The sequence below is a fragment of the Camellia sinensis genome, chromosome 2 (genome assembly GCF_055761805.1).
Source record: "Camellia sinensis isolate YWXY chromosome 2, ASM5576180v1, whole genome shotgun sequence".
Classification (NCBI taxonomy): Eukaryota; Viridiplantae; Streptophyta; class Magnoliopsida; order Ericales; family Theaceae; genus Camellia; species Camellia sinensis.
The window spans coordinates 31,603,781-31,631,216 of record NC_138962.1 but is presented as its reverse complement, the minus strand read 5'-3'; the positions used below and the strand labels follow the sequence as shown (position 1 = coordinate 31,631,216).

The 27,436-nt window shown below is 34.2% G+C and overlaps 1 protein-coding gene, 1 long non-coding RNA gene and 1 pseudogene across 3 annotated transcripts in view; 1 reads left to right on the top strand and 2 right to left on the bottom strand.

Annotated features, from left to right (window-relative positions):
- The window catches only part of LOC114299245 (subtilisin-like protease SBT3 pseudogene), a 104,633-nt pseudogene extending 102,988 nt beyond the window's left edge, over positions 1-1,645 (bottom strand). The window contains exon 1 of the transcript XR_014360763.1: positions 1,335-1,645. The product of XR_014360763.1 is annotated as a subtilisin-like protease SBT3 pseudogene, transcript variant X1 (transcript). The remainder of the gene's footprint in view (positions 1-1,334) is intronic.
- Positions 1,646-8,832: 7,187 nt separating this feature from the next.
- Positions 8,833-27,431, top strand: DJ1C (Class I glutamine amidotransferase-like superfamily protein). The gene is made up of 8 exons (XM_028243931.2): positions 8,833-9,229; positions 9,337-9,537; positions 24,061-24,210; positions 24,303-24,482; positions 25,345-25,422; positions 25,795-25,995; positions 26,329-26,466; positions 26,546-27,431. Exons 1-8 carry the CDS (start codon positions 9,005-9,007, stop codon positions 26,756-26,758), a joined length of 1,386 nt encoding a protein of 461 aa, XP_028099732.1. The 5' UTR covers positions 8,833-9,004; the 3' UTR covers positions 26,759-27,431.
- Positions 18,161-19,951, bottom strand: LOC145819955 (uncharacterized). Its single transcript, XR_014360762.1, has 2 exons — positions 18,557-19,951; positions 18,161-18,449 (listed from the first exon to the last, which is right to left on the bottom strand). It is a non-coding gene; the product is annotated as an uncharacterized LOC145819955 (long non-coding RNA).
- Positions 27,432-27,436: the final 5 nt, after the last annotated feature.

Genomic DNA, 27,436 nt, shown 5'->3' with positions numbered 1-27,436 from the left:
ACAGTCAACTGACCTAATCCATTCCTACATACAAACAGCTTAACAATAACAATTTTTTCTTTTTTCTTTTAAAAAAATATATATTTGTGCATATCGGTCCTTGCAAAAATATCATCAGACTCAATTGGGTACCAAAAAATCACATTCAAATTTACCACCCAAGTATCAAGAGGACAACCAGACAGAAAGGGAGTGAGGATAGAATGGACTCAAATTAACAGCTTCAGGTATGCATAAGGCATAAGCTTGGACACTTATATATCACATCTATTCCACTTTATACGTGGCCATAAGGTAAAAAATAAATAACAATAATTCTTCCTAAAGCGACCAAATATGTAGGAATGAAAGGATTGAATCAGAACATGCAAAGCAATGAGAAAGCATTGGTAATAACTCTTCAAATTTGTAGGGTATTATTTCCTCAAACATTAAATAAACCAGTGAGCTTCCAACAATGGCTAACTCCAGACTGTAGTCTGAACATTAACATAATCATACTCACGAAAGCTGCATATTATATATATACTAATGTGCCTTCCAAGACGTTGAAACCATAGCTTGGTGGGAATATGCCCCCTCAAAATCCATAGCCCAAAAAGTAGTTGAAAGTTGGAACCAACAATAATTATGGTGGTGGTGAAGATCAGTTAAGACATAGACTTGAAAACAACAGTTAACTTCAGTCAGTTAAAACTCAAAATCCACCATTGACTGAACAATGATTACACTAAACAGAAACAAGATGCATATTTATGACCTTTTATACAGCTCTAAGGACAGAACAGTCACAGCCAAGAAAAACAGAAGGGATCACATCCCCCATGTAATTCGAAATTGTGCCCTTTTGTTTTCTTCGCATCTCATTTAATAAGAGCATCATAGATCACATCAAACTTTTCAGATAAAAACATCTACTTTACTCTTGGATGCAGCATTTGGATACCAATTGGGCTACAAGACACACGGTTATCTCAATTTGTGATGTAAGAAGACAATATAGGATTGTTCGAAAAGTCAAAAAATGCATCTTGCAAAGAAATATGGATTTCTAAATGGTTGTAGAGTTATAAAGACAGCATTAAAACTGAAGCAGCAAACTGAAAAACTATTCCAAATTTACTCATATGCACTACATATGCTAGCCATAGGAGACCCAAATTCAGATGAAGATTTTCAAAGAACCCTGGACAAAACAGACTAAAATTTCAGCTTCAATTCTTCTATTTTTGCCTAAAATTTCAACACACTGAAAATTCATCAACAAAAGAACCAAAAACAAAACAATTAACGATAATAGACAAAAACCCATGAAGCCGTAACCTGATAAATACCTGATATTGCCAAATCTTCTCGTACTCAGCTCCAACAGAGATTGTAGAAGGAAAAATAAATCAATTGAATTGAATTGAATGATCAGAAAACTATAACGGCTTCAAGTGATGGCACTTGTCTGAAACGACAATACGGAAATATGTGAAGTGAGATATGGAAAAACCCTAATTTTGAATGATAGAGAAAGAAACAACAAACAATGGAAGAATATGGAATGCTTCGGCAGAGTTTTCTAAATTTGAAACCCTATCGAGTTCTGATGGAGAGTGGTTTTAACTGGGATTTAAGCAAACAAAGATTAAAAAGATTTGGGGGAAATTACCAAAATACAAATATATTTGTTAAAAATACGATTTATTTTATATAATTTTACAAATTAGGTCTCGCTCTTTCAAATTTTAAATTTGATAAAAAATGATCTTTTTTAATTAATAAATTATTAAGTTAATTAATAATTTTTAAAGATATTTAAATTTATTGTAATTAATAATTTAAATAATTTTATTATTATATAGAAGTTGAATTAAAAAAATTATTTTTTATGTTAGTTTTGTTAAATAAAAAATTATGATAAGAGGTCATTTGCAATTCTTTAAACCATAGAGATAATTTATATTTAAAAAAAATTAAAAAGTTGTATTTGTAATTTATCAAAAAAAAATATCAGGATTTAAATGGAAAATAAAGATTTTATTATTAAGTGGTCCTTTGGCTAAGATTTTGGGACTAAAAAAGCACACAAAAAAACAAAAAAAAAAACTATATAAGTCAATAAGACAAAATATCATTTTTTACTCATAATTATTACATTTTTTTTTGGGGGTTTTTTTTTTAAGGTCCTTGATATTATGATTTTATAGCATAAAGGACATCAAATATTTTTATGATGTCTAAGGTCCATCAACAATATTTTCATAATGTCTAAGGTCCCTCAACCTTGATCCAGAGAAATTTCAGTCCAGAGAAAATTGGTCCAGAGAAATTTCAGTCCAGAGAAAATTGGTGCAGAGAAATTTCAGTCCAGAGAAAATTGGTGCAGAGAAAATTCAGTCCAGAGAAAATTGGTGCAGAGAAATTTCAGTCCAGAGAAAATTGGTCCAGAGAAATTTCAGTCCAAATTTCTCTGGAAAATCTAATTATTCTCAGAAAATTTTCAAATCTGCTGCTACTTTTAGCATGCAAAATGCCCATGATTTTGTTTGGTATTGATTAGTACTCTTTCTCTCTTGCAGTTTTTTCCCCTTGTCTTAAGTTTATGTCCAGAGAAAATTGGTTCAGAAAAAATTAGTCCAGAGAAAATTCATATCACAGAGAAATTTGGTTCAGAATTTCTCTGGACTTTCCAGAGAAATTTTAAAAATTTCTCTGATTTGAGAAAGGAAGGGAAAATAAGAATAGAATGGTTGAGAAGTTAGGTCAAAATTCACGAAGTCTTTGCCTCAGTTTGGTCCAATCAATAACGCCTGTTACTGAAAATTTTATGCAGGATCAAAATCGAACTCATTGAAACTGTATGTACCAAACGTAAGGCCTATCAGTGTAATATGCCATATTAGTTTCATAAAACATAAATAGATAAAAAGTAGCAATTAATTGGAAATTCAAGCAATTTCCCGAACCTATATATATATTCATGAAAATTTTCAATTATGAATCCTCCTAATATTCCCCTATCATAAACACCAAATTGAACTGTAAACATGTGAAGAGTTTCCCTAAAGATCATATTCATTTATACAACAGGAGAAGAATTGGAGTAACTATGAAAAGAAAACAATTAAAGCTTGAACCAAAGTTCCTACTAACCGGCCTTCGGGGGTGGAATTCCATTCTTCTCCATGGGCACAAACAATACCCAACCGACATCAATAAACCCTGGATTCATAGACACTATTGTGTTAAGGTTGTCAATCTCGCTTATTCTGGCCGATAAAAGAGTTGCAATATCCGATACAGTATCATGAAGCAGAACTGTGTAAGTCACCACAATCTGAGACTCATTTTCCACACATCCAAAACCTTGTTATCCGGAAGCTTAATTCTATCACCTGTGTCTAATTTGTTGGGTATGGGGGTGAGGGACCTTAGACTACAAAAGAATATATTGTGGACCTAATCCATTACTAAAAGGTGAATAGGGACCTTAGACCGATTTTCCCTTTTTTTTTTTACAAAAGTCAAAAAAATCTCAAAATAAAAATCAAACGAAACTAAAAAAGTCAAACTAAAAAAATGTCAAGCTAAAGAAATTTGTTATATTAATGTCAAACCATCCTAAATCATTCATTTATATACGTTTAAAGACATTGACGTTTATCACAATAATTATCTAATCTATTATTATATAAATTGTGGGTCATATTTTTAGTTCCCAATTTTTATTCCATAATACCTTTAGATAATTGTTAATTCAAATTTATAACAATCAATGCTAGAGAGTCATGGTCATAAAATTTGATGAATTTTACTTAAAGATAATATAAAAATAGAAAATTGTGACAAAAAAATGCTAGAGATTTGTTTTTTTAGATTTTTAAATTCATATAATTGACACATATTATGTTATTGTGTATAAAATTGTTAGACTTAATTTGTGGTAATAATCTTTTTTACCTTTATGTATCTTCAAGTTAAAAAAAATTCTTATTATTGAAAATTTAGAAAATATATATATATATATATATATTTTAATTACCAACTTAAAATTGCACCAAACAAGTCCACACATACCCCTATCCATCATAACTTTTTAAAAAATAAAATATCAATAATATTACAATTTAATAAATTATATTAAAAAATATCAATATATAGTCCAAATTTATTCTATATATGAATCTAACAATACACCAATTCAATCTTGACCGCACACTTTATTTCATGGCACAAATCTAGAACTAAAATTTGGATATCACACTTATTGATAATATATATATATATATATACAAAAACTTATAACATAAATAATTTATAGGGTGAATAACACTAACGGCTCATATCGTTTGGGATTTATGTCATTTTAGTCTTTGACTTTCCATTGTGACATATTTGACTATGAATTTTGAATCTTGTTTCAAATAAGGACAATTGAAGATACCATTGCTCAATTTCAAAGGTAAAGTCGTCAATTTGATAAAATATAAACTAATTTAACAAGAATAAATGTCAAAAAAATATTTTTGAATTTTAAAAAATTATTTCTACCCACTAAAGATAAAATTATGTAAAATTGATAAATTTTGTAGAAATTTATTTTTTTTACCAAATTAATTTTTGTTATGTGTTTGGATGATGATCATGTAATGGGTGATTGTTTTTATTTTTATTAAATTAGTTTTTATTTTTTCAAAAATCAAACATGACGACAACTTTGATATCATTATTAAATCAATCTATTAAATCAAAAAATCTAAAACTAAAAACATTTCATATATTAAATATATCGATTACACATTAAAAGCGTAACAACCACCCATTATATGATCATCATCCAAACACATAATAAAAATTATTTTGGTAAAAAAATAAATAAATGTCTAAAAGATTTATCAATTTTACATACTTTTATCTTTGGTGAGTAGAAATTATTTTTAAAATTTTAAAAATATTTTTTTGACATTTATTTTTGTCAAATTAATTTATATTTTATCAAATTGATAGTTTACCCTTGAATTGAGCAATAATATCTTCAATTATTCTTATTTAGAATAAGATTCAAAATTCAGAATCAAATATATTATAATTGAAAAGTTAAGAACTAAAATAATACGAGTCATAAACTATAGAGACTGTTAGTGTAATTCAGCCTAGTTTATATATAGAACAATCCCCAAAATAGCTCAACTCGCCAAAGTAAGATTTTATGATGGGCCAAAAATAAATCCTTTTAGAATTCATAAAAGGACTATTTATTTTCCATTCTTTAAACTTTAAAATCACAATATTTGAATTCTTTAATTACAAAGTTCATTTTACTTAACCCAAGGGGTTGTGGCATTGTATTAAGGCTTTGGGGTTTAAGCCCCAAAGTCACAAGTTCAATTCTCCCTTTGGGCCAATCTCCTGGGCGAAGCACGGTTTAATGCTCCCCCGCTGTACGAGTCCTGACTTAATTGAAGCTTGCATGGAGAGGTCGGAACAAGCTTCCAGGTTATAGTCTCTTACTAGGAACGGACAACAAGACACCCTGGTGATCTCCTCATGGGGCGCTGCCTTTGACCTGCGAGAGGGTGGGAGGATTTCCCTGTGACAAAAAAAAAAAAGTTCATTTTACTTTCACCGCATTTATATCTTAGGGGATTTTTTATATTAAAATCTTATTAGATAAATCACATATAATATTTTTATAGTAGTTGGGGTTTCTTAACATTTTTACCAAGAAAATTACACTTAGAGAAATTTTGGTCACGACACAGAGAAATTTCAATTTTCACAAAGAAATTTTGAAATTTCTCTGGTATGACCACAGAAAAATTTCATTGAGAGGCCTTAACAAATAAAAAAAAATATCTTAGACTTCTCCTACTATACAAAATTAGAGAGGGATGTTTTACTAATTTTTTTTCTATATTTTAAACGTACAACTTAAAAATTAAGAATAATATAATAAAATAATAATAAATTACAAATACACCTATAATTTATTTAAAATACAGATTGTCCCTTGTAATTTGAAAAATTATAAATACCTACTTATCAGATTTTTTTTATTTAATAGAATTAACTGAAAATAAAATTTCTAACTGCTCTCCTATACAATGATAAAATTACTTGAATTATTAATTGAAATAAATTTCTGACATCATTAAAAATTATTAATTTATTTGATAATTTATTAACTAAAATGATCATTTGTTATGAAATTAAAAATTTCAAGAGACGAGATATAATTTTTAAAATTATAAGAACAAATCACCATATTTGTTTCTAATTTTTTGAAAATAATTTTCAAAAAACTTTACTTTCTTATTTTTTGTATTTTTTTATTTTTACTGAATTTTTTTAATATTTTAAGTAAATTTTTTAATTTTTAAACACATCTAACATAATTACACTTAAAAAGTATAGTTTTCGTGAAAAAAATCTATAAAAAGTTCACTAAATATCAAAAATACAAAAAATATGAAAATTCAGTATATTTGTCGTATTTTTATGTATTTATTAATTTTTTAAAATATTTTTTCACAAATATTTTACCTTTTAGATTCATCTAAGGGGGCTTTTCCCAAACTAGGCTTAGTTTGGATGGATTTCTCAAACTAGGCTAAAGCGCTATTACAAATCGCGCTTTCACTATTTGAAGTCCAAAATTTGATGAATAGTGAAAGTGCTATTCAAAATCGCGATTTTAATTAAAAAAACACTATTTAAAATCGCGCTTTTAACATAAATTTTTTTCCTAAAAAAAAGTGGTTACAAATTTTTTTTTTTTTTTCCAAAAAACGCGATTACAAATCGCGCTTCTATTATTCAAATGCAAAATCGCGTTTCCAAATGGCGCTTTCAAATCACACCAAACCAACGCACACACTCTCACACACACAACCCCCCAGCACTCATGCACACTCTGACACACACACACCCATCACACAATATAATTGAAAAATATAATTTTTATATATAATAATAATTAAATATATATAATAATAATTTATAATAGTAAATAATAATCAACTATATAATTTTTATAAATATAAATTATTTTTATATAATTTTTATCTTTTGAGTGGTTAGAAATAATTTTTTACAAATTAAATTGAAATAACCCTACGTATGTATATAACCTGCCCAAAAATTAAAATGATAATTATTTTTTACCCTTAAATGATAATTATTTTTTATTTTTTATTTCTTAACCAAATTAATTTTTAATTTTTTTTAAAAAATTCTAAAAATCAAACCATACATAACCTAAAAATCTTTTGATAAATGACTTACATACGTATGATTTAAGGATAAAAATTTTGATAAATGACTTAAATGATAAATCAAATCATCCATAACCTAAAAAATTTTACCCTTAAACCATACATATGTAAGGGTAAAAATTTGCTATTATAAATTACAAACTATTTTTTATTATAAAAATTACATACGTATGGTTCATATGACTTGATTATAAAAATTATTTATCAAAAGTTTTTTTATAAATTATTTAAATCTTTATAAATTATTTGTAAAGATTATAATCAATTTTTATAAATTATTTATAAATAATTTTTGTAATTTTTATAATCAATTTTTACATACGTATGGTAATAATTTTTATAAATTATTTAAACCATGTGTGTGTAATGGTAAAAATTTTTAGGGTAAAGATTTTGTTAAATGACTTAAATGATAAATCAAACCATCTATAATCAAGTCATATGAACCATATGTATGTAATTTTTATAATAAAAAATAATTTGTAATTTATAATAGCAAATTTTTACCTTTACATACGTATGGTTTAAGGGTAAAAATATTTAGGTTATGGATAGTTTGATTTATCATTTAAGTCATTATCAAAATTTTTACCCTTAAATCATACGTATGTAAGTCATTTATCAAAAGATTTTTAGGTTATGTATGGTTTGATTTTTAAATTTTTTTAAAAAAAATTAAAAATTAATTTGGTTAAGAAATAAAAAATAAAAAATAATTATCATTTAAGGGTAAAAATTAATTATCATTTTAATTTTTGGGCAGGTTATATACATACGTAGGGTTATTTCAATTTAATTTGTAAAAAATTATTTCTAACCACTCAAAAGATAAAAATTATATAAAAATAATTTATATTTACAAAAATTATATAGTTGATTATTATTTACTATTATAAATTATTATTATATATATTTAATTATTATTATATATAAAAATTATATTTTTCAATTATATTGTGTGATGGGGATGTGTGTGTCAGAGTGTGTGTGAGTGCTGGGGGAGGGTGTGTGTCAGAGTGTGTGGGTTGGTTTGGTGTGATTTGAAAACGCCATTTGAAAACGCGATTTTGCATTTGAATAATAGAAGCGCGATTTGTAATCGCGTTTTTTGGAAAAAAAAATTTTGTAACCACGTTTTTTTTAGAAAAAAAAATTTATGTTAAAAGTGCGATTTTAAATAGTGTTTTCTTAATTAAAATTGCGATTTCGAATAGCGCTTTCATTATTAATCAAATTTTAGGCTCCAAACAGTGAAAGCGCGATTTGTAATAGCGCTTTAGCCTAGTTTGGGAAATCCGTCCAAACTAGGCCTAGTTTGGAAAATAGGATGCAAAAGAAACTTAGTTTGGGAAAAGCCCCTCATCTAAGTAATGTACATCTAAAAAAATAAAAAATAAAAATACATAAAATTTTAAAAATATTCAATAAAAATAAAAAACACAAAAAACAAAAAAAAATTAATTTTTAAAAATTAAATTTAAAAAATTAAAACTAAAACACTGGATCATATTTTAAAAAGATATCATACATGTATCTGCAATTTACCTAAAATAAATATTGAACCGTAATTTGGGGATAATGTATAATTTTAAAAACAAATCCTTTTAAATGATCTCATCGCCGGCGGTCCGAAGAACACTGCAAGTTTGCAACTCTGCAAAATGCGAAACTGAGAGAGAGGGAGAGAGAGAGAGTTCATATACACAACAAACACGTACATATACTCTCATACATATAGAACAATGACTTCTCTATCATCTTTTCTTTCAATTCCTCCTCTGAACCCTTCTTCTCCACATCAACCTCCAATGGCTGTCTCTCTCACCACTCTCCACTCCTCTCCATTCGCTTCCATGCCCACCCAACAGCCCAAAAAACCCACTTCAAAACGCTCTTCAAAACCCACCAAAACTCTCTCTCCAACAACCACACCCACAACCACTACCAACTCTCACCCTCCCAAGAAGGTCTTTTTCTCTCTATTGATTGTGTTTTCTAAGGAAAAAATGAGAAATTAAGGATTTGATTAGGGTTTTGTGGGTTTTGATTGTGTTGTTTTTTTGTATGGGTACAGGTTCTTGTGCCAATTGGGCTTGGTTCTGAAGAAATGGAAGCTGTGATATTGGTTGGTGTTCTGCGCCGAGCTGGTGCCGATGTGACCATGGCCTCGGTCGAGCCGGAGCTTGAAATCAAAGCTTATTGTGGTACTAGGCTGGTTGCTGATACATCCATCTCGGCTTGTTCCGATGAAATTTTCGATCTTGTTGCTTTGCCAGTAAGATAATTCAGATTCCTAGCAATACATTTGAGTTTGATATGATTCTGTATTGCTTGATAAGGGCTACATATAACTGATATTATGACAAATTATGCATGATTGGGGCATGGCTTAGTTTGATTTTGTTTGGTTTATGTCTGACAAATTGTTAAATTCTTACGCATAAGTTACTCTTATTTAAGAATCAACAAGATAGACCCCTACAATTATTCTTTGGTCTGTATGGAAATCTATACATATTGTGTGAGAATTAAAATAATATTAATTCAAAAAAGAAGAATACCTCCTGTCATGATATTCAAGCCTTTAAATCTTGTTCTTGAATGGTCGAATCTTGAATGTATAAACAAAACACACTCGCAGAACACTTTAACAGAACCATATGGGAAAAGAGTTTCAAGCCAATTCTATTTACCAAAATAACGTCTGTATTTGATGGCAATCACAAGCATATATATAGATAGGCTTGGACCCATAATCCATTGTAACTCCTAATAACTTCCCACCACCAGGGAAGTTGTAACTCCCATGACTCCACCATATTGGGTAGTAGGTATCACACATGTTAGTTACCCAAATAATACTGATTAAATATATATATATATAAAAATATAAATAATATTTCTATGATAATAATAAATAAAACTAATGTGGCATGTGGGCCACTTTATGGAGACATACTTACATTCTCCCACTTGGCACATGTAACTTTTGGGTAACCAACAAACTAATTATGCCCATTAAACAAAAATACCCAAACCTTATAAGAGTCATATACACGAATCATGGCGGGTATACTCTATCAATTGAGTATTTCCTTCCATGTATTACATTGTGTGGGTGTTGATTTACGACCACACAACCAAAAGGGAGAATTCAGGTGGAGAGTACTGGCAAAATAGATTAAGCCCAAACAACCTGTCACAGAAATATAAGAATCCCGCGGTGGTTCGTCCACTCGGGGGCACTCCGACGATCAAGTCAGTAAAATATCTTTCAAAGATAACCAATAGTGCTTAACTCACTAGATAGAGCATAAAAAGCATACCTTAGACCCATGAGGGTGCCTCCCTTTTATAGCCAACACAAACCTAATCCCAATAGAAGCCTAGCTTCAATGGAATTTGAATTACTGCTAATCTTGGACTCCCAGTAGGATTGGGATAAACTCTCTAAGAGTCTTATCTTTATCCAAACTAAAGTCTTCTCCCAATCTAGGACTCTAGTCCTCTATCCAAATGGATAGTTTGATGTCATTTCGGACTCTAATCCTCTATCCAAATATCTCAGATTCCGGTATTATCGCACCATATCTCGGCATCATGGTCCGCCCACGTGGCACCTCGGCTAACAACTTCGGTCACGTGGACTATCCAAAAATATGTCCCCACAATTGCCCCTTAGGTTCTATTACCTCGGCAAACTGAGGTGATGGAACCTATACATGTACTCCTTCGACCGAGATCGTGACTTGTCGACTCTAAGAAATAAGGACTCATATGTCCACTCGTCAATAATCAAGAACTAAGAACCAAGAACCAAGAACCATCATGTTCTATCTCATCCAGATCCAACATCTCAACAGAGATCACACTACTAGCAGAGATCATGACTTGTTAGTTCAAGAACATCAAGATCCTAGTATCATCTCATAAGAAACCAAGAATAGACAAGTTCTGCTCCCATCCAAATTCAACATCTCAACCGAGATCAACATCTCAACTGAAATCATCATGTCAACCGAGATCGTCATCTCAACCGAGATCATCACCTCTACCGAGATCATCTCAGCTGAGATTGCACTTCTCAATCAAGATCATCATCAGATTGGAGCGTACTAATCACGTCTCCATCGTGTCGCATCAGTTTTGCCCCCAGCCGTCTAACATCAGCACGAGCACGTCGCCTAAGGACTCGAAATCATAACTTTTTGCCATCCTTTTTATTTTGCCTCTATCTTTGTCCCTAGACTCTCTCTTTTTGCCTCTGCAAACCATTATCGTTGTTCTTGAAGCATTCATTGCCATGAATAATCCATTCGTGCCCCAGGTTCAAACTCTATTAGCTGAACCAGACTAGCAGCCAAGCACTTCATCAACTGCTTCACGTATCAACCCACCATTTCAATGGCAGTCCAAACACCGACATAGCGACAATCTTGCAGGTAGAACTAGGAACAGGAAACACCAAGGTCCTAAGCTTCCAGCCTTAGACCTTGATAATTTTTCAATCGCCTTATCTGTGAGTAACCATCATCGTAACCAACAACGACATGTCTCGCCGAACTCTTGTCGTAGAAGACCTTCTTGTTGACATCCCTGATGTCATAATTGTGCAATCCACTCCATCTCCTTATAGTCAATCCGACATGCTCATGCCTCCTCCAGTAACTCAATATCTCGAAAGAGAAGCACATGAAGCAAGTGGACCAAGTTACTGCTGCCAAAGCCGAGGCCATTGCTAAGGCTGAAAAAACAAGTCAACATGGCATGTAACAAAGGCTACTATCTTGACTGGATGACAGCCCTCAAAAAGATGTTTGTCCCCAAGGACTCTCCCCTCCGTGATATAGGTCATCTCAATGTCCGTTTCCCTTCCTCTCCCAATCAATCTGAGGATGAGGCCAAGGAAGTAGATGAGGCCGACGAGAAGGAGGCCGGAGACAAGGAAGAAGCTGGGGCTGAGGTTGTCGAGAAAGAATCTGAAGCTGCTGCTGGAGCCAAGTCCCCTACTCTGTTGCTGGGGCCAAGTCCTCTATTTTAAATGATCAAGTCCTAGACTTGATTGAGGAGGACGAAGATGAGGTTTCCAAGAGCACCTCACCAAAGAAGGCCGACACTTCTAAAACCGAGATCACTGCCGCTACAAAAAGCCTGGACCAAACTCTTCTAGAAATCGATGCCAAAATCACGGCCGAGAAGTCTGCCCAGCTGTCTGCCGAGACCGAAACAATGCCAACAGCCGAGGTTGAATAGTCTAAGATCAATGCACAATATCTTAGTACTTGGGAATTTTTCTTTCCATTGTACCTTTTTCTTTGTAATTTTCTTCTCTGTTTTGAACAATATCTATTTTGTCAGACCGATGTGCCTGTTTATGTACTTGAACAAGCTGTCCCTTTTCAATGCAAGCCTTCTATTTTCTTCTAAGTATTGAATATTGCTTTCATCATGTATGCTTACCGCTTTTCTTATATGCTTTGCATGTTTTCATACTTAAAATAGTTTGCATGTCTTCAACGTACACCTTAACAGTGTAATCTTCTCGATACGGAATACTTCCGCTATACCCACTAGCAGTTTTATCTCGGCTTTGTCCTAACACTTGAAAATATTTATCATAATATTTTTGCAAGTGTTATTTACAACTTGCCACTTCACTCTTTACTTATCAGGACCTCTGTCTTCTATTATTTCAACATAACCTTGGGTCAACTTCAACTTGTAAACTTTTCTTAAAATTTTAACAAGTGTTAAACCAACTTCATTTAACATAACCTCGGCTTAACTTCAACTTGTAAATTTTTCTTAAAATTTCAACAAGTGTTAAACCAATCTTCCTTTGACATAACCTCAGCTTAACTTCAACTTGTAAATTTTTCTTAAAATTTCAACGATTGTTAAACCAATCTTAGCTTGTAAATTCTAACTCCCAAGCATCATTCTCCAGCCCTCTGCCCCCTAATGTGAACTTAAGTTCCACTTCGGTTCTCATTAAGCATGTGACTTTGACCTTGTCGCCGAGGTCAGATTTAAACAAAGACTGGCCGAGGTTACCAACCTTGGTCTCTTTGTTAATCTGACTGATATACACTTAGTTCCAATCTGTGTTTGATTCTGCCGATATGACAGGTCCATGTTAATCCAACTTAGTTCAACTCTATTATATGCAAGTATAATTCAACTCTGCCATATAATAAGTCTAAGTTATTCGTCATGTTTCGCTTAGAAACATCGCCAAGTTCAACTCTATTATATGTAAGTGTAATTCAACTCTGCCATATAATAAGTCTACGTTATTCGTCATGTTTCGCTTAGAAACATCACCAACTTAGTTCAACTCTATTATATGCAAGTATAATTCAACTCTGCCATATAATAAGTCTAAGTTATTCGTCATGTTTCGCTTAGAAACATCGCCAACTTAGTTCAACTCTATTATATGCAAGTATAATTCAACTCTGCCATATAATAAGTCTAAGTTATTCGTCATGTTTCGCTTAGAAATATCGCCAATTTAGTTCAACTCTATTATATGCAAGTATAATTCAACTCTGCCATATAATAAGTCTAAGTTATTCGTCATGTTTCGCTTAAAAACATCGTCAAGTACTGGAATCCGGGATTCAAGATCTGGAATCCGGGTTCTGCTCACTTAGGCTGAGCTCTTGTCTTCTCGGACTTAATCTTCTAGGCTGAGATCTTGTCTTCTAGGATCTGGGATCCAGGTTCTAGAATCCGAGATCTGCTCACTTAGGCTGAGCTCTTGTCTCCTCGGACCTACTCATCTAGGCCGAGATCTTGTCTTCTAGGATCTGGGATCCGGAATCTGGAATTCGGGATCTGCTCACTTAGGTTGAGTTCTTGTCTTCTCAAACCTACTCATCTAGGCCGAGATCTTGTTTTCTAGGCACTAGTTTTGGTTACTGGTGCCGGCATGTCTTGTAATAGGGATGTCGGCTGCATCACGTTGTTCTGCATTATGAGGTTGACCACTGTTTGTAGATCTGTCAACTTATTGGCCATGTCTTTCAGTTTTCTCGTCTTTTCTCCGACATCTGTCCCTCCACACCTGAAGGTTGCTTTTACGGTAGTACTTATCTCGGCCTACTTTCTTCGATGTATTTCTCTTTTGGCCGATGTTATTCTTCCCAGGATTCTGATCCCGTGCTCCTTCATTACGGTTTTCTTCTTCTACGTTTAGATTGGCAAGTTTACCACCCCCACTAGGGATGTCGTCCCCAATCTTTTCTCCCTGCTCGTTGTTGGTCATCTATTCTCCTTAGGTTCCCACAGACGGCGCCAAATTGTGGGTGTTGATTTCCAACCACACAACCAAAAGGGGAAACTCAGCTGGAGAGTACCGGCAGAATAGATTAAGCCCAAACAACCTGTCACAGAAATATAAGAATCCCGCGGTGGTTCGTTCACCTGGGGGCACTCCGACGATCAAGTCAGTAAAATATCTCTCAAAGATAACCAATAGTGCTTAACTCACTAGATAGAGCATAAAAAGCATACCTTAGACCCATGAGGGTGCCTCCCTTTTATAGCCAACACAAACCTAATCCCAATAGAAGCCTAGTTTCAATAGAATCTAGATTACTGCTAATTTTGGACTCCCAGTAGGATTGGGATAAACTCTCTAAGAGAGTTATCTTTATTCAAACTGAAGTCCTCTCCCAATCTAGGACTCTAGTCCTCTATCCAAATAGATAGTTTGATGTCAGCTAGGACTCTAGTCCTCTATCCAAATATCTCAGATTCCGGTATTATCGCACCATATCTCAGCATCATGGTCCGCCCACATAGCACCTCGACTAACAACCTCAGCCACGTGGACTACCCAAAAATATGTCCCCAGACATTGTATGATACTTTCAATTTTATGTAGTGTCATTCTTTATGAATAACTTCTAATAAGTTATTCTGGGTCCAATGATCCCTATGGATCAATAGTCCCAATGGACTGCATAACATCACAAATACTTTAGATGCACAAAATGATGTTTTTCACTAACAATAATCAAAATGTCATGACAAAATAAAACAAAACAAAACAACTACAAAAATTATTGAGCTAACTAATCAATCCCATGCCTTCAACGTGTTTTGAAAACACCTTTACAGAAAGATCTTTGGTCACGGGATCTGCAACCATCATATTGATACTAATATGCTCTATGCTGACTTCTTGCTTCTGAACAACAAGATACTTTATGTCAATATGCTTGCTTTGGCTGGCACTTTTGTTGTTGTTAGAGAAGAAAATTGCAGCCGAATTATCATAGTAAACCTTTAATGGCTTAGAAATTGAATCCACAATTCGAAGCCCTGTGATAAAATTCCTTAACCAAATAGCCTGTAATGTTGCTTCAAAGCATGCTATAAACTCTACTTCCATTGTTGACGACACAATTATTGTCTCTTTGGCGCTATTCCATGAAATAGCACCGCCTGCTAGCAGATAGACATATCCTAAAATGGATTTTCTAGAATCTTAACAACCTGCAAAATCCGAGTCTGAATATCCAACCACCTCAAGACAGTCAACATGCTTGTAAGTTAGCATGTACTCCTTGGTTTCCTTTAATTACCTCATGATTTTCTTTGTAGCCTTCCAATGTTCCATTCCTGGATTGCTTTGGTATCTTCCAAGCATCCCAACTACAAATGCAATGTTAGGTCGTGTACAAACCAGAGCATGCATTAAACTGCCTACGGCAGATGCACAGGGAATACTAACCATTTGTTCCTTTTCCAAATCATTCTTCGGACATTGACTTAAACTGAATTTGTCACTCTTTAAAATGGGCGCTGCCTTAGGAGTGCAATCCCTCATCTTGAATTTCTCCAAAACTCTTTCAATGTAGGGTTTATGAGACAATCCTAATGTCCTTTTGGACCTATCTCTGTGAATCTCTATGCCAATGACATAAGAAGCTTCACCCATATCCTTCATTTCAAAATTTTAGGAAAGAAATTATTTAGTATCATGCAACAATTCTAAATCATTAGATGCAAGTAAAATGTCATCCACATATAGAACTAAAAAAATGTATTTGCTCCCACTAACCTTAAGGTATATACAATTGTCCATAACATTCTCCATAAAACCATATGAAGTAATAACATTGTGGAACTTTAAATACCACTGTCGAAAAACTTGTTTTAGTCCATATATGGTTTTTTTGAGCTTGCAAACTAAATGACTATCTTTATTAGAACAAAAAACCTTCAGGTTGCTTCATGTATACTTCTTCCTTAAAATCCCCATTCAGAAATGCCGTTTTCACATCCATTTGATGTAGCTCTAAATCAAAATGAGCTACTAATGCCATGACAATTCGAAATGAATCCTTCTTAGAAACCGGAGAGAATGTATTATGATAATCGATGCCTTCTCTTTGAGTAAAACCCTTGGCTACAAGTCTGGCCTTATATCGTTCGACATTACCATTTGAGTCTTTTTTGGTCTTATATACCCATTTACAGCCATCAACTTTAACTCCTTTAGGCAACTCGACAATTTCCCAAACTTGATTTTTAGCCATAGATTCCAACTCTTCCTTCATGGCATCATACCATAATTTAGAATCATCCCTATTCATGGCATTGGAAAACGAAATAGGATCATCTTTAGGTCCGATGTCAAAATCAGAATCCATTAAGTATAGAAAATAATCACCAGAATTTACTGACTTTCTAGCTCGTGAGGATCTTTTTAATTCTGTAGTCTCAATTGGGACTTGAGTTACAGGCTCTATGTTGACTTGTTCCTCTTATGGTGGAAGTTCTTGAATTTGTTGATTTTCAAGGATATCAGGTTGATTATCCTGAAAGACAACCAATTCACCTATATTCACGGGTGTTGTATCTGGATCCTGTGACTCCTTCCACTCTATCTTCCGAGGGTAACTCCCACTATGGTCAACTTCCTCAATAAACTTAGCATTTCTGGCTTCAACAATTCTCAGTGAATTTGAAGGACAATAAAATATGTAGCCCTTGGAGTTTTCCACATAGCTTATGAAAAAACCACTAACTGTTCTGTGATCTAATTTCTTTAAATGTGGGTTATACACCCTCACTTTAACTGGACAACCCCAAACATGTAAGTGGCTTAAACTTAGCTTCCATCCTTTCCATAACTCAAATGGTGTTTTGGGAACAACCTTGGATGGAACCCTGTTTAAGATATACACAGCGGTTTTCAAAGCTTCACTCAACAAATTTATAGGCACATTAGAATGACTAAGCATGCTCCTTACCATATCCATAAGTGCTCGGTTCCTTCTTTTAGCAACACCATTTTGTTGGGGTGTTCAAGGCATTGAGTATTGTGCAATAATGCCTTCTTTCTTAAGGAACTTAGCAAATGGACCTGATAATTGTCCTAATTCTGTGTACTTCCCATAATATTTTTCACCCCTGTCTGACCTCACAATTTTAATTTTATTTTCTGTTTGTTTCTCTACCTCTGTTTTATATACTTTAAAGGCATCAAGTGCCTCGGCTTTATCAAACAAGAGGTCGAGATACATGTATCGTGTAAAGTCATCAATAAATGAGATAAAATATCTCTGACCATTCAGACAAGGTGGAGTAAATGGTCCACAAATATCAGTGTATGATTTCAAGAATTTCCTCACTCCTTTTGGCACCTTTGCTGGCCTTGTTGGTCTGCTTTCCCTTTATGCAGTTCACACAAATACCAAAGTTGGTACAATCAAGAGTCGGAAGGACTTCATCATTAACCAATCTCTTTATTCTCTCAATGGAGATATGTCCCAATCTTCTATGCCAAAGAATAGAGGATGACTCATCAACAATATTACGCTTAATGCCAATATCACCATGCAAGGTTAAAAGGATTTGTTCAAAAACAAGATCCAAATTTAATTTGTACAAACCATTAATTAAAGTACCAAATCCTACAAAAATAGAGTTTTTAAACAAACTAAAATTTGCACCAACAAATTGAAATTCAAATCCAAACGATACTAGTCTAGAAACAGAAATTAAATTTTTAGAAAAAGATGGAATGTAAAAGGTGTTTTTAAGATCCAGAACAAAGGCATTCTTTAAAACAAGTCTGAAAGTTCCAACAGTTTTGACGTGCGAACGCATCCCATTGCCCGAATAGATGCCTTGTTCACTTCCCGTCGGTTTCCTTAGGCTGAGGAAGCCCTGCATGGTATTAGCAATGTGAATTGTAGAACCCGAATCAATCCATCAATCATATTGATCAGTATTAACAAAATTAGATTTATAACACACAAGAGATATGAGATTACCTTTCTTCTCAAGCCATTTCTTATACTTGGGGCAGTCTTTCTTCATGTGACCCTTTTTCTTGCAGAAGAAGCATGCATCCTTATTGCCATGATTTTTAAATGGCATTTTACCAAGCTTCTTCCATTTCTGATCACTTTTGCCCTTTTTTCCTTTGCCCTCCTTTATGTGTTGCTAAATGAGCACTTTCCACTTTTCCATGCTTCAATCTCTCCTCCTCTTGAACACACATGATCAAAAGTTCATTGATAGACTATTTTTCCTTCTGTGTGTTGTAAGAAATTTGAATGCTCCATATTCCACAGGAAGAGAATTGAGTATGAAATTGACAAGAAATGACTCAGAAATCTCAATCTCTAAGGACTTAAGACGAGCTGCAATGTCCCTCATTTTCATAATGTGCTCACACACACTCCTAGAATTGTTATGCTTCATTCCTGATAGTTTGTTCATTAGAGTGCTTGCCAATGCTTTGTCAGAACTAACAAATTGCTTTTCAATAGCCCTCATGTAGTTCTCAGATGGTGGGATTGAGCCCCTAATGCTCTGGCTGATATGTGACTTTATGAGCATTAGGTTTAAGCAATTAGATCGCTCCCACTTATCATAAGAACTCTTTTCTACAACGGAACTCTTGACCGTGGGTTTAGGAGGTTCATCCACACGGAGTGCCAGATTGAGGTCCATGCACCCTACTGTTAGAAGGATTTTGTCCTGCCAATCCGAAAAATTATCACCGTTCAAGAATGGAATATGAGAGGACTCATTAGACAGTACAGAGGTAGAAATCACTGCAATTACCACGAACATCATTAATACTTTGAAACAATAACTATAGTCTGAATCAACCAATGTCAAATTCAGTAACAAATCTAAACCTTCCTGTGGGTAGAGGCTACTAAACTGTATTAGATCTGCTATTACTTTATAATAAGACTAATGAGTTTCGAAATATTTAAGAAAAAAAAACTCATACCTATGGGTTTAGAGTATTCAATCCCTTTAATACCCAATCCATTATCTTATTCCAATTAAATCTCATAAATAATTACTTTCCTGTGGGACCAAGAAATCATTTATAAAACATAGTTGCAATGTAAAAATGCCAAATTAATTTTTAACTTTATGTGATCAAAAAATTGAGGATCACATCTTTATGTCTTAAGATGCTGTGGCTACTCTTAAAACAGAATAAAATTTTTAAATATGGCATAATTTATTAATGTGAGGAAATCCTTATAGTCACAACAAATACATAATCTTTTAATGCACATAATGTATAATACATACAATCAGAGTAATATCACATGAAAAATCCCAAGACTAAACACATGTAATTCAATCTTATACTAGATTTTGCGTAAATTAGACCAAAATAAATTCCATAAGCCCAGCACATAGTGTATACATGCTCGTATTTCACATGAATTTTCAATGCATAAATAATTACCTTAATGCATGTAATATAATATTACATTATTCTAGAGAGCATGCCAATGAATATGAAAATTTATAAGACTTTAAAGGATATGTTAAAATAGTTCAGTGTATAAAATTCAAATAAATTTACTTACTATTTAAATATGCAACTTCAATAAACAAAATATTCGTAACAGCATGTTAAAATTTCTTCATGAAAATTTTAGGAATAAATTCAAGTCTTTTATGCCTTTTAAATTTAACTGAATAAACTCAAATAAAAGCATAAGAATTTCTAGATTTTATGCAGAATCAGATTAAATATTTTGCTCTTTAATGTGTGTGTCAATAAATAAAAATAATATTTAATGACATTCAACAGGTCTCTTAAATAAAATAGATTCAAAGTAGGAGAAAATTCTAAATGAATGTAAATACCACTAGCACAAATCAAGATGGATTCTACTGTTGCAATAGTCCTTCCTTTTCTTTAATAATGATATTCAAAAGTTATGTAATATAAATTACTCATTCTGATTCTACAAAGATCCTCCTGAATTGTTAAATTTTACGGGGTGAATTAATATACAAATATCACAAGTATAAATTATTAATTCACATAAAATATGAAGAATAGTTAATTTGTTGTCAAATATGGACCACAACTTTTGATTGATTTCTTTACAGGAGTAAAACAAGCTTCAAGAAATCTGTGAAGATATTTGACATTCAAGACTTTATTGGAGACACCAATTGTTATGTTTTATCCCACTTCTGACAGCATTGTCAAAGTTTCAATATACAACCGTACACATCAAAACATTCATTAAATTGTTGAATAAAATGTTCTACACTATAAGATGCGGAAGTTCGATTTCATGTAGATGAAACAAATACTAAACAACATAACAAACGGTTGGCTCTGATACCAATTGTGAGAATTAAAATAATATTAATTCAGAAAGAAGAATACCTCCTGTCATGATGTTCAAGCCTTTGAATCTTGTTCTTGAATGGTCAAATCTTGAATGTATAAACAAAACACACTCGCAGAACACTTTCATAGAACCATAAGAAAAAAGAGTTTCAAGCCTATTCTATTTACCAAAATAACATCTGTATTTGATGGAAATCACAGGCATATATATAGATAGGCTTGGACCCATAATCTATTATAACTCCTAATAACTTCCCACCATCAAGGAAGTTGTAACTCCCATGACTCCACTATATTGGGTAGTGGGTATCACACATGTTAGTTACCCAAATAATACTTATTAAATATGTATATAAAAATATAACTAATATTTCTATAATAATAATAAATAAAACTAATGTGGCATGTGGGCCACTTTATGGAGACATACTTACATATTGTAGTTGTTTCACTAATTTATAATCATCTCTTGATATTCCAAGGATTAAAATTGATACCTGACCCATTATCAATATTCCTATACTATTGTGTGGTTATAGCAGAATTTAGCTGAAGTAAGGTCAATCATGAACCCTATTGGTCATGGAAGTAGCACATCATCATTTTTCCAGAAATCACATTGTCATGGAATTCCTAATTACTGTTTGTTTCACTGGAATGAAGGTATACGGAATGGAATTGTCATTCTTTATTCTTTATTTTTATTTATTTATTTTTGGTTACACGGTATACATTCGTTGTTAGTAGGGGGGCAACACAAATGGTATCAAACTCCTCTCTAGAGGATTTGAACTTGCAACCTCACACCATAAAGTGGTGCTATATAGCCACTAGTCCAAAGGCCCTAGTTGGAATTGTCATTCTTTAGCTTCTTTGTGAAATGACCATTCCCTTACAATGGTTAATGATGATTTCATTTGGGATGCATTTTTCATCATAATTTTAGTAACAAATGTGACAATGGATGTTCTAATGGAATGATTTTGTAGAAATTTAATGTATAAAGAGAAAAAGAGAATTGTATTATTGATTGATGTTTGTAATTGTTTTTATTACAATGATTCATGATTCCTATATATAGAAGAGGGTGAGTGTGTAGTAGGTAAGAAGTAGGTGAAGTGGAGGTGGTAGTGGTGTAGTGGGTTAGGTTTAGTGGAGTAGGTGAGGTGGTAGTGGTGTAGTGGGTTAGGTTTAGTGGAGTAGGTTTAAGTGGGTGTAGTGGGTTAGGTTTAGTGGAGTAGGTTTAAGTGGGTGAAGTAGGTGATAAATTTTAACAGCCCCCGCAAACTCAAGGGGGATAAGAACTAGCCAACTTGAGTTTGGAGAGAGTTACAAAACAAGAAAATACATAAAAATAAACGAGGATAGGTGACACTGTATGGTCGTGTCAGACCATTGGTGAAGACACTGGATGGTGGTGTCATAACGTTGTAGAGGACACTGTATGGTGGTGTCATAATGGTGTAGAAGACACTGGATGGCGGTGTCAGACCGCTGTAGAAGACAGTTTATGGGGTCATGTCGGACCGTTGTAGAAGACAGTTTATGAGGTCATGTCGGACCGTTGTAGCAGACAATGTGGTGACAGTTGTTGTGACAGTTTACGGAGTCTTGCTGGACCCTTGTAGAAACTAACCGGAATCAATGTCGGGACAGTTTACAGAGTCTTGTCGGACCCTTGTAGAAACTAACCGGAATCAATGTCGGGACAGTTTACAGAGTCTTGTCGGACCCTTGTAGAAACTAACCGGAATCTATGTCGGGACAGTTTACAGAGTCTTGTCGGACCCATAAAGGAGCTAACCGGAATTAATGTCGGGACAGTTTATAGGGTCATGTCGGACCGATGTAGAAGACACTGTATGAGTGTGTATATAGACTGCCCAAAAGATATACATGGATATAGATATCGAGCCCTCAAAAGTCGTGCCCTATTTTGTGGCTTGGAATAGCAGGGGATTGAAACCAGACGCAAGGAAGGCCGGTGTCGCGACGGAGCTTTGGCAAAGGGACATCGACGTGCAAGCGGTGGTGGTCTCCGGCGACTGAACAGTAGTGCACTCAGAAAGGAAATTTCAAGGTATGTGTAGAAAAATTTTAGCAGATTAGGTTGAGGTCCGGCGGACGGCCAAGGCGAGGTTGCCGCCCGCCGGTGAAGCGAAAAATACTAAGTGCTTAACCTTGCTCTGATACCATGTAGAAATTTAATGTATAAAGAGAAAAAGAGAATTGTATTATTGATTGATGTTTGTAATTGTTTTTATTACAATGATTCATGATTCCTATATATAGAAGAGGGTGAGTGTGTAGTAGGTAAGAAGTAGGTGAAGTGGAGGTGGTAGTGGTGTAGTGGGTTAGGTTTAGTGGAGTAAGTGAGGTGGTAGTGGTGTAGTGGGTTAGGTTTAGTGGAGTAGGTTTAAGTGGGTGTAGTGGGTTAGGTTTAGTGGAGTAGGTTTAAGTGGGTGAAGTAGGGCACGACTTTTGATGAAGTGGGCGCGCCTTTTGAGGGCGCAACTTTTGATGGCACGCCTTTTTATGGATTGGGCACGCATTTTGATGGCACTTTTTTTTATGGATTGGGCACGCCTTTTGATGGCACGCCTTTTGAAAAATTTTAACACCTTTTGAGGGTACGACTTTTTTAGGGGTCCGACAAGAGATGGCGAGGCACGTGAGTGCCTTGGTTGGCGCGCCCGTTTGTCGTCTGTCGGCAAGTGGCGCGCGATGCGCGGATCGGCCCTGGCTATTTAAACCAAGGTTGAGGCAGAGGCTGAGGCAGACAAAAAACTTCTGAAAATCCTCTGAAAAAACGCTTCCTTTGCTGAGAGAGAAACTCTGTAATACTCTGCAGCCGGTTCGACAAGTTTGTAACCGCAGTCATGGTTTCCACACATGACTTTAATGTATACTGATTGGCTTCCACATCCGACTGCACTGCCATTCTTTGCTCCACAGACCGCATCGGAAAGTTCAGCGGAGTAAACTCCGGGGCACTCGGTTGAGGTTCCAGTGCCACCGCTCCAGTTCTCTCTGATTTGCATATCTATAATGTATGGGATTACTCTTCAGGTTTCCATCCTATAATTCACCAAATTATTGAGGTTCTTTTGTGGTAATAGTTGTTCTCTCTTCTAATGCATTTGGTTATAGGGTGGAATGCCTGGCTCAGTACGCTTGAGAGATTGTGAGATTCTCCGTAAAATTACAAGCAAACAAGCTGAGGAGAAAAGGTTATACAGTGCTATTTGTGCTGCTCCAGCAGTCACACTTCTGCCATGGGGTCTCCTCAAAAGAAAACAGGTATCTGGTGTTAGTCTGGGACCTTTGAAATTTTAATGCTTTCAACTTATTTATGTACTGTTGGCTAATTGAGATCTAGTTTTTCCTTCAAGATGACTTGTCACCCTGCATTTATGCACAAGCTTCCAACCTTCCGGGCAGTTAAATCAAATATCCAAGTTTCAGGGGAGCTAACAACAAGCCGTGGCCCGGGTACTTCTTTTGTGTTTGCTATAACATTAGTGGAGCAGCTTTTGGGGGAGTCTGTTGCCAAGGAGGTTGGAGAATTGTTGGTAAGATATGCCAGAATTCCATTTATTTCTCTTTATTCAGATTTCATGTTGTAGCTGTATTTTGCTTATAGAGAGAAAAAAATTCAGTGTCCCAATAAGACACTGAAGGTTTTGGAGGAAGTCATTTCCTAGACAAAATACCACAACTCTGTTGCCTCGTCATTACAAGGTTTGATGAGAAACCAAAAAGGTTGAAATTTTGAGTCTCCTGAATCCCTCAAGTTAGGTTAGTTGATTAGTTGCTTGCATATACACATACCAAAAAAATAAATAAATAAAATCTGTTTTAAGTTTTCTTACAACTCAACTCAAAAAGCCATCTTCCAACTATTTGAGGTCAATTACATGGATTTTGGTTTGCCATTCTACTTTGTGGAGGACCATGAATTTAATTAGACCACATGTTACCATGTTTTTTTCTTAGTCTTCATTGCATATGCTTGAACCATCTTTAGCATTTTTTTTCTTTTTTCTTCATCTGCACTTGGTGCTACTTCAACAGTTCCATGAATGTGTTATTCCATAATTTATCCTTTCTTGTCGTACTACATATAGGTCCCAACATCAATATTTTAGAGATAATGGATTACTTCAAAAGTATTTCAAGTACTGCTCAATAGGAAATGTCTTAATAAAGAAAAGGAAGTAGGCAAAATGATGCTATTATAGTAACCATATAACTAAACTAAGAGACACTTGGTTGAAACTCATAAAGTAAGAATATTGTTTCTGTTTAATGCTTCAAACACTAGTTTTGTTGTTGTCTCATTTTTATTTTATTTTTAAAAAATTTTGCCTTCATTTATTTTGTGTAATCAGTTGTAGGCTTTGAGCTTACACTTTTTTTCTTCTTTTCCATTAGCTAATGAATTCTGCTAATGAGAACCCTAGAAAGGAAGAATTCAATGGAGTTGACTGGACTGTTGACCACAACCCTCATGTAAGTAGTTCCTTTATCTGCTTGACAGATTACATGTTGTCTGTTAATCATACATGAAGCTTTATATTTATTTTCTTCTAATTTAGATGATTTTTCTCGATAATAAAATTTATTCTTAGTTTGAGATGTGTGAGCAATGTATTTTGCTCGCTAATATTTTAATTTCATGTGGTTGGTTGTGCCCTGTACTTGTATCATGCTCTCAAATTTTTCATTTGTACAATATGTTCTCAGCATCTATTTTTGCTGAAATTGCCCAAATATTGTGACTACTATTTACGATTATATTTATTTGACACTAGTAATTTTGGCTCTAATTTCTTTTTTAATATAGTAAGCATGAAATCATCTCTAGTCATTGAAATGGTACAGGTGCTAATCCCAGTTGCAAATGGATCTGAAGAAATTGAAGTAGTAACAATTGTTGACATTCTACGTCGAGCAAAGGTGGATGTTGTGATTGCTTCAGTTGAAAAATCTGTGCAGATTTTGGCATCACATGGCACAAAAATTGTTGCAGACAAGTTAATTGGTAGCGCTGCCGAATCAATATATGACTTGATCATCCTACCGGTGAGGCAATGAAAATGTTCTAATTTTAAATCTCAAATTGCATTATCTTTTAAAAATGTATCAATTTCACACCCTCTAGACCACCTTCAGTAGGGGGGCATTTGTATGGTTTTTATAATTGAGGGGGTCAACATGTTCGCGTTGATAGATGAGGGGAAGTGATATTAGCTAATAGTTGAGGGGGTCTTAGTGTAATTAACCTTTATAAATATTCAATTTACCAACAATTTTATGCTAAATTGATATGTTATCAACTTTATGTACGTGCCATAGCCCAAATGCATTTGGTTCTACAGTACATCTCTTAACACGTGGCTGATCCTATATCTTTAGGGAGGAATTGCGGGGGCGGAGCGGCTGCACAAATCAAGGGTTCTAAAGAAGCTGCTAAAAGAACAAGAATCAACTGGACGGATATACGGAGCAATCTGCTCTTCACCTGCAGTCCTGCATAGACAAGGATTACTCAAGGTTCACTGAAACAACTCAATATATCCCAACTTTTTTAGCCATAGATGTTTTAAACCCATGCCTTCTCTGACAAAAACAGGATAAGAGAGCCACAGCTCATCCATCTATCATAAGCGAGCTCACCAACAAAGCAGTGGATGGTGCCGGAGTGGTTATCGATGGCAAACTGATCACAAGCAGGGGACTTGCCTCTGCAGCCGATTTTGCCTTGGCTATTGTGAGTAAGCTTTTTGGTCATGCAAGGGCAAGGAGTGTAGCAGAAGGTCTTGTTATCGAGTACCTCAGGACCTAAAAAGATGATTTGTAACCCGTGAAGTGTTTGAGACACCAAATGCCCATAGCCAAGAAAGATGGAGCGATTTTTTCCCAACTCGATCAGCCATTAGAAGAAGAAAATAATCTTCTCTGGTGGGTTGGTTATATATAAGAACGAAGTTTTTTCTTTGTTCACGGGAAAAATTACTTGCAGAAAGAATTCACAATGATTGAGAACAACGGCTTGAAATCCTCATTTATATTGATAAGCCGCAATCAGGTATCTTGGATTTCTGCAGACATAACAAGATGTGGCATGCTAACTATTAGATCAGTGTTGCTTTCTGCAGACCTTACTCTGGACCAATACCATTGAGGATTGGTGCTTTTTTGCCCGGCATGCAAAGAAAATGACGTCAGTCATGACTGTTATTTCCGTGTCATTAAGCTTTTTGTCAGAGAGCAATCCAAAGTTGTGTGCGCGATGTCCTCCTGTAAACAGGTTTTGATGTTTTGAAGTACCTCGTTTATATTTGTATAAACAGTTCTATTTTTGGATCTGTATGCATATCCTTATTTCTTCCCTTTGGCCATTAGGAACATTTAAGACTGTATTTGGATCATGGATTTGAGTGATAGCAAAAGTTACTTTGAATTTGAAAAGTCTTGTTCTTAGCAAGTGAAAATGGAACAAGAGAGCTTCACTGTTATTTTG

Bases quoted from the DNA above. Each gene is read 5' to 3' on its own strand.
- DJ1C (XM_028243931.2), top strand. From the start codon at position 9,005: ATGACTTCTCTATCATCTTTTCTTTCAATTCCTCCTCTGAACCCTTCT. The intron at 9,538-24,060 runs GTAAGATAATTC...ATTTGGTTATAG, and splicing joins TCGATCTTGTTGCTTTGCCA to GGTGGAATGCCTGGCTCAGT. The intron at 24,483-25,344 runs GTAAGATATGCC...CTTTTCCATTAG, and splicing joins AGGAGGTTGGAGAATTGTTG to CTAATGAATTCTGCTAATGA.